This window comes from Neovison vison, chromosome 9, assembly GCF_020171115.1.
Source record: "Neovison vison isolate M4711 chromosome 9, ASM_NN_V1, whole genome shotgun sequence".
In the NCBI taxonomy this organism is placed as follows: domain Eukaryota; kingdom Metazoa; phylum Chordata; class Mammalia; order Carnivora; family Mustelidae; genus Neogale; species Neogale vison.
In genome coordinates this window covers 3,498,387-3,505,312 of record NC_058099.1, presented here as the reverse complement: position 1 = coordinate 3,505,312, position 6,926 = coordinate 3,498,387, and the positions used below count along the sequence as shown (strand labels likewise).

The 6,926-nt window shown below is 58.6% G+C and overlaps 1 protein-coding gene across 8 annotated transcripts in view; it reads right to left on the bottom strand.

Annotated features, from left to right (window-relative positions):
* Window positions 1–2,170: 2,170 nt before the first annotated feature.
* Window positions 2,171–6,926, bottom strand: part of RALGDS (ral guanine nucleotide dissociation stimulator) — a 42,841-nt gene continuing 38,085 nt past the window's right edge. For 5 of the 8 annotated variants that reach the window (XM_044264585.1, XM_044264586.1, XM_044264582.1 and 2 more), the window contains exons 14-18: window positions 6,707–6,802; window positions 6,272–6,473; window positions 5,939–6,181; window positions 4,782–4,896; window positions 2,171–3,247 (exon numbers count right to left, since the gene is read on the bottom strand). In XM_044264585.1, coding sequence (XP_044120520.1) covers window positions 3,072–3,247; window positions 4,782–4,896; window positions 5,939–6,181; window positions 6,272–6,473; window positions 6,707–6,802 — 832 coding nt within the window. In that variant the 3' untranslated portion in view covers window positions 2,171–3,071. Of the gene's footprint in view, window positions 3,248–4,781; window positions 4,897–5,938; window positions 6,474–6,706; window positions 6,803–6,926 lie in introns of all 8 variants that reach the window. The other 3 variants (XM_044264588.1, XM_044264581.1, XM_044264583.1) reach the window with 1 other exon arrangement.

The window sequence follows — 6,926 nt, the reverse complement described above, 5'->3', positions numbered from 1 at the left end:
CTTTCCCTATGGCTTTCAGTTACTGTCTAGTGTTCTCTCATTCAGCCTGAAGGGTTTGCTTGTACGATTTCTTGTAGGCAGGTCTACTGATAACAAAATCCCTTCACTTTTATCTGGGAATGTCCTCATTTCCCTTCACCCTGAAGAGATAGTGGGTCCCTTTGGGGTTTTTTTGCTTGAAGTCCATTGACCGTCTTCATGTGTAGATGTAGTCTTTCATCAAAACTGAGAAGTTGGGATGCCTGGGTGGCGCAGTTGGTTAAACGACTGCCTCCGGCTCAAGGCGTGATCCTGGAGTCCCGGGATCGAGTCCCGCATCAGGCTCCCAGCTCCATGGGGAGTCTGCTTCTCCCTCTGACCTTCTCCTCGCTCATGCTCTCTCTCACTGTCTCTCTCTCTCAAATAAATAAAATAAAATCTTAAAAAAAAAATTAAAAAAAAAAAAACAAAACTGAGAAGTTTTCAGCCATCTTTACTTCAAATAATCTCTCTGCTCCTTTCTCTCTTCTTCTGAGTCTCTCGCTATCCGGATGCTGTTAATTTGTTGATGTCACCCAACTCCTGGAGGGGACTGTTCATTTTTCCTCATTCTTTTTCCTTTGTGCTCTTCAGGGAGAATAATGACGCCAGCCTTATCTTCAAGTTCACTGATTCTTTCTTCTGTCTGTGCAAATCTGCCGTTGAACCACTCTGGTGAGTTCTTTTCATTTTTCCTTTTCATTTTTTCTGGTGAGTTTTTTCATTTCAATTATTGTACTGTCCAGAGGTTTTTTTTTTTTTTTTAAGATTTTATTTATTCATTAGAGAGCCAGGGAGAGCACACAAGCAGGGGGAGAAGCAGAGGGAAAGAGAGAAGCAGACTCTCCACTACGCTGGGAGCCCGATATGGGGCTTGATCCCAGGACCTGGAGATCATGACCTCAGCTGAAGGCAGACGCTCAACCATCTGAACCTCCCAGGTGCCTCATAGCTCCAGAATTTCTATGTGGTTCCTTTTCATAACTTCTCAATATTAAGTTTCCTATTTGTTCTTACATCATAGAGTTCCTTTGGGGTTTTGTTTTGTTTTTTGTTTTCAGCTGTCTGTGGTTTCCTTTAGCTCACCGAGCATATTTAAGGCAGTCAACTTAATGTCTTTGACTAGTAACTTCGATGCACGGACTTCATCAGGGAAGTCTGCCAGGTTCTTTTTTCCTACGTGGCAGCACCGTATTCCTATTTCTCTGTGCACTTTGTAACGTGCTGGGAACTGGATACTGAGGGTGACAATGTGGTAATTCTGGAAACCAGATTCTCCCCCTCCTCCAGGCTCACTTCTGTTGTCCGAGAGCTGCATCTTCCATTTCTATACTGACTTTTCCAAACTACGTCGTGCCGTATCTTCCTTGTTTGGGGACTGAAGCTTCTGTCCTGCTGCCCTGGTGGTCAGTGAGTGGACTGGCAGCGATCTCCTTCATCGCTGACGTCCCATGGCTGTTTGTCATCAAGCACTCCCCTGGCGCTTGTGTGTTGGGCGCAGGGTGTTCCAAAGTCCCCAGATGGTTCATTCCGATCCTTTTCTCCCTGCAGTCAAATGGTCTCCATGGAGAGACTGACCCCTGAGCTGCTGCTTCTATAATTTTCTCTTGCAAATGTTTTTTTTTTTAATTATTTTAAGAATATTTTATTTGAGAGAGAGTGAGAGAGCTCTGGTGAGTTGGTGGTGGGGAAGGGCAGAGGCAGAGGGAGAAACAGTATCCCCCCTGAGCAGGGAGCCCTAGGCGGGGCTCGATCCCAGGACTCTGGGATCATGACCTGAGCTGAAGGCAGACGCTTAACTGACGAGCCACCTGCATGCCCCACAAATGCTATTTTTAAAGACACCCAAGCTTCTGGGCTTGTTGCTAAGCCCTGTGAAAGTACCTCCACCCTCGAATCCCAAGGGTGCTGGGGGGCTGACCCAGCTCAGTGCCCAGCTTAATGACCCCAGGCTGAGCATCTGCTCTGTGGAAGTTAGGCCTGCATGTTTCCTTAAGTCAATGGGAAGAAGGGTGGCTGGCTCTTCACACTTGTCCCACATAAGACGAACCGGTAACCACACAAGATCTCCTGTTTGCACACAGAACGCGAGAGTCTGTATCTCGTTTATACGAGCGCAGGAAGTGAAAGAACCAAATCGAAACTCCCAAGCTATAGTAGAAACCAGATTTTAATATAAGATTCAAGTCTAGCATTTGCTATTTACAACAAATAAATATTGCCCCTCCCCAACTGGTAAACTTTTTTTGTTTTGTTTTTGCCTTTTATACAAATATTCAACACCCCTCCCCGTTCCCCCGATTCTCCTCTCCCACTAACCCCCGTCTCGTGTGGTCTCGTGAAGCCCAGGGCACCGCGGTGGGTGGCACTCGCAGTGTCGTGAGAGTCAATGACAACGGGCCTCGGCAGACTGTCCCCGCGCACCGGGTGAAGAGTGTGATCTGTGGAAAGGCTCCCTGCCCTCCTCTCCTGGGGGAGGGCTGGGCCGGGGGTGGGTGAGACTCCCTCGCTCTGTTGGCCCCGACGGTGGTATCTTTGGTGCAGCCTGGGAAAGGCTAGCATGGTGGAAAAAGGGCCCGGGACCCGAGAAGGGCACGGGCCAGTGCCTGTGGGCATGAGGAGAGAAGTGCAGTGGTCAGACCCAGTGGATGAGTGGGTGCCCTGGGGTGCCCCTGGGCACAGGTGGCAGTGACCCACACCTGAGCAGGTGCGGGGGAAGTGCACAGAGGGCGGAGCCCAGCGGCAGGCGCAGCGCCATGGCCGTCGGCAGCGCTCCGTGGCAAAAGTCAATTAGTCTTCTGGTTCCAGAGAGCTGAAGGCACCTAAGGCAGCGAGTGGTCCACGGGAGGCCAGGTCAGCCCAGCAAACAGCAGGCGTCAATCCCGGCACAGGGGAGGTTCAGGGTGAACCTGGAGTCTGGGGGTGGCCTGAGCTGGCAGGTCAGGCAGAAGGCGCCCGCCCAGCCTTGGCCACTGGAGTCTCTAAGTGCTTAGTCACCCAGCTGGCCAGCGCCCGACAGAGTGGTCCCGTGGCTGGCCAGTGCCGGGGACCACCTAGAAGATGCCCTTGGCAATCTTGAGTCCCTTCTGCTTCATGCGAGGCAGAGTCGAGCTGCTGCCGTGCCTGACCTTTGCCCCCTTTGTGAAGGTCCGTTTCTTGAGGACAAAGTCATAGTTGGCCGTTGAGTTCATGGCATAGAACACATTGGCGTTGTCAGGGATCTTCAGCTCTGGTGGGAGAAGGGCGGGGAGAGGGTCACAGATGCTTACAAGGGCCCCACAGAACAGCCACGATTTGAGGGCCCCCCCCCAGGGCAGGCCTGAGCCAAAGAGCTGAGACGCCCCCAATCCAACATCAGGAGTACTGATGAGCCCTCTAAATGACACCTGCCGAGGAGACGGATGGGCACTCAGGAAAGCCAACGACTCTTGTTTGAAAACGGACTCTGACTCCACAAGTCCCCACCTCCGTCTGGAGTGGGCAAAGGGCCATCCGTCCCACCACGCTGCTGCCTTCGCTGACCATGAATCCAGAACACCTCCCCTAAGTCCCGCCCTAGTCAGGACCAAGGTTGGGGGCCCAGCAAAGGGCAGGTCCTGCCCCAGGTCTTCTGGGCGAGGGTCCGGGAGAATCCACACGCCCCGGGCAGCTGCTCCTCTCCTACCTGCTGTGGACAGGAGCCCGCTACCACTCAGCTTCTTGCTCCTGCCTCCCCTTCCCTACCCTGCCCTGCGCCTCAGGCTTCCTGTCCTGAAGATGGAGGCTACACCTACCCTGTTCTACCAAAATGGTGCGAGAAGGTGAGAGAGGAGTCCGGAAACAACTTTTGGGGATGCTGGGGGTCACCGTGAATCGTCTGGGCTAATGGCTGGCAGCTCATGGCAAAGAACAGAGCCCCACGTCCCTAGAGGTCTGTATGGATCAGCCCCTGGCTCGTTATCTCCCCTGTGGGGATGAGGAAACCACAGGCGACGTGAGGGCCGCGCCCCAGCTCCCTGAGGCCCGCCGTCGGCCTCCTAGTCTGTGCTGGCCCTGGTTCTGCCGCTTTCCCAGCTTTCACCCACCGAGCGGGGCCCCTCAGAACCTGTGGTTAGTGTCTGCTGTGGTCTGAATGTGTCCCCCCAAATCTGGGCGGGAATCCACACACCCAGATGATGGGGCCTTTAGGCTGTGATAAGGTTGTGGGACTGGAGCATTAGGAATGGGACGGACGCCTTATAAAAGGGGACCCTCGCCCCTTCTGCTACGTGAGGGCACCAGGAGAAGGTGGCCGTCTGCCCTGAGGATGAGGGCCCTCGCCAGAGCCCCAGAACACTGTGCGCTGGGATCCACACGTCTCCGTCCACCCCCCGTCCTGGCCGCTGCGGCGTGTCACAGCAACCCCAGCAGACGCGGACAATGTCACGCGTGCGTGGATTTTAACGTATTTGAGGCTCAGGTGCACAGTGGACACGATTCCTAGTGAAGTGCTCGTGCCCCATCTCAGCCAGGGCGTTCCTGTGAGCGGCCCCCGGGCGCGGCCGCCGGGCTGCCTGGCCCCGGAGGAAGAGCCCTTTCCCTTCGCCGCAGTGCCGCACGCTTGGAGCTCGGCCTCCCGCGGCCTGTCCACGTCCGGCCAAGGGCACGCACGTGCCGGGGGCTGGTGAGGGCGCCTGCGTGAGGCTACCCAACCCCCAGTGTGGCTGCGAGGTTCTGGGAACGCGGGCCCTGGGGCTGGGGTGCGGGGCTGCTCCTGGGGCCCCGGCGGCCGGACCCGGACTTACTCCGATCGTCGGAGATGACCTGTACCAGCTCGTACTCGTCCGGCTCGTCCTCGTCCAGGTTGTGTTTGTCCATGGCCTTGCGGATGACCGCCGGAGCCTTATCTTGGCTGGTGACCTGGGTCGGGGAAGGGGCAGACCATCAGGGTGCAGGGCCTGGAGAAGCCTCCCGCAGAGGGCAGCCCCGGGAACCCCTGGAGATGCCTCACACTGCAGACAACGGCTCAGCTTCGGGCTGGGTGCCAGGTCCCCGGGGGGCCCTCCCTCTCGTCCTGCCCCGGGAGGCCTCTGTGCAGGGATGGGGCGCTTTTCCCAATTGTTTCTGCCCCCCTCCTCCTCTCACAAGCCTGCCACCTCCCTCCATGCCATCTCGGAAACCTGCCTGCTCCTGGGGGCTGCTCCCCTTGAGCCTGTCCCCGCAGGACAAGGGGAACAATGAAGCCAGGGCAGAGACCGCGTCGAGGCCCAGCCCTGGAGGGAAGAGAGGAGCCCAGGGGTCGCCTCTGTGCCAGGTCTGCGTTGGCTGGAGGCTCAGGGGTGGTCAGCGTGGGCCGACCCCTCCTGCCTCGATCACGAGGCCACAGTGCAGACGGGCCTTAGACACGGGGTCATACGGGTGCCCGTTAATGACAGTCAAGCTCAGCACAGGACAGGTGTGTCACGAAGCACCTGACCCGGTGTGAGCGGATCGGGGTGGGGGGGTCTTTGGGGAGTGCATGTGACTTCTCTGCAGCCTGAGCTCTGGAACTGAGTCCCCCTGCCGCCTCCACTCCCCAGACACAGTGTCTGGAGACAAAGCCCCTTGGCTTGGTCTCAAGCCCTGAAGGACCTCCGTGGTCTAGCCACCTCCACGGCCACCAGCCTGCCATGGTCCCTGCCTCCCCACTGGCCTCCCTGCACCTCCTGGCCCTAGCCTACCCCCACAGAGAAGCCCCAAGTCCCTGTGGCCTGCCCTCCGCTCCAACCACTGGCAGCTTCTGTCTCCCTCCAAGATCCAGACACAAGCTCTGAGCCCTTGACCTCAGGCCTCCTGCGCTCCTTCTAACCCCTGGGTCACCCGCTCCCCCCAAGGCGCCTCCTCCGTGAAGCCCTCCAGGGAAGCTTCTCGACGGCCCCTCCCAGCCCCGCGGCCGCTCTGCCGGGACGCGGCGGGCACCCACCAAGATGCTCTTGTACATGTTGCCGTTGTCCACGTCCAGGCTGACGCGGATGATGCAGCAGTCGCCCACCTGCTGGTTGTAGAGCGGCAGCGAGGAGCTGCAGCCGCACACCCCGGACATGGAGCGCTTGTGGGTGCGTGTGGCGGCCACGGGCGTGGTGGAGGCCGAGGAGGAGGACGTGCTGCTGGAGGCCGAGCTGATGCCGGAGGTCTCCGGGGACGACTGGGAGGTCGACTCCCAGAACTGTGGGGACGGCACGATCAGCAGGGGCGCCCTGGCCAGTGCCCTGCACCGTGGGGACCTGGGCCCCGGGAGAGGGGGTGTGGCGGTCACCTTTTTTTCCTGACCGTCGGGGGACTCCGGGACAAAGCTCATGTTGATCTCCTCCACGTCGGAGCTGGACGAGCCGGCCGAGTGGACGCTGAGGGCGTCGGCAATGTCCCCGCTGCTGAGGTAGGGGCCGCACCTGAGCTGGTCGCAGGACTTGGAGTGGGAGCTCCCGCTGGTACTGAGCTCCCCGCTGGGGGCCTGGCGGCTGCGTGGAAGGATCAGCTCATCTGGGGGGCCTCCCCTGGGGCCACACCCCGCCCCTGCCCCCTCCACTCCACACTGCAGCCTCTGTGCCAAGTGCTTGGTCAGTCACCAGGCCTATGTCTGTCCCTGCTCTGGGAGTGAGGGGTCAGGGTCACCCTACTATGCAGAAGCACACTCAGCCCGAGGCTGCGCGGAGCCAGGAGGGAGCCCGTCCTGCCAGCCCCGGGTGCTCACTCGCTCCAGCGCTTGACGATGGCCGCGTTCTTCTTGGCCTTAAGGGTGTTGCTGGCCGACTCGGAAGGGGGCTCCAGCTCACACGACAGGTTGTAGCTACGGGACAGAGGCACGGCTGTGAGGCTACGGGGAGGCACACCCAGGTTTCCCTCCCAGAACCTGCCGGGCAGGGGGCGTCTGGACGCCCAGTCGGTCCAGCGCTGACCACGATCCCACACCA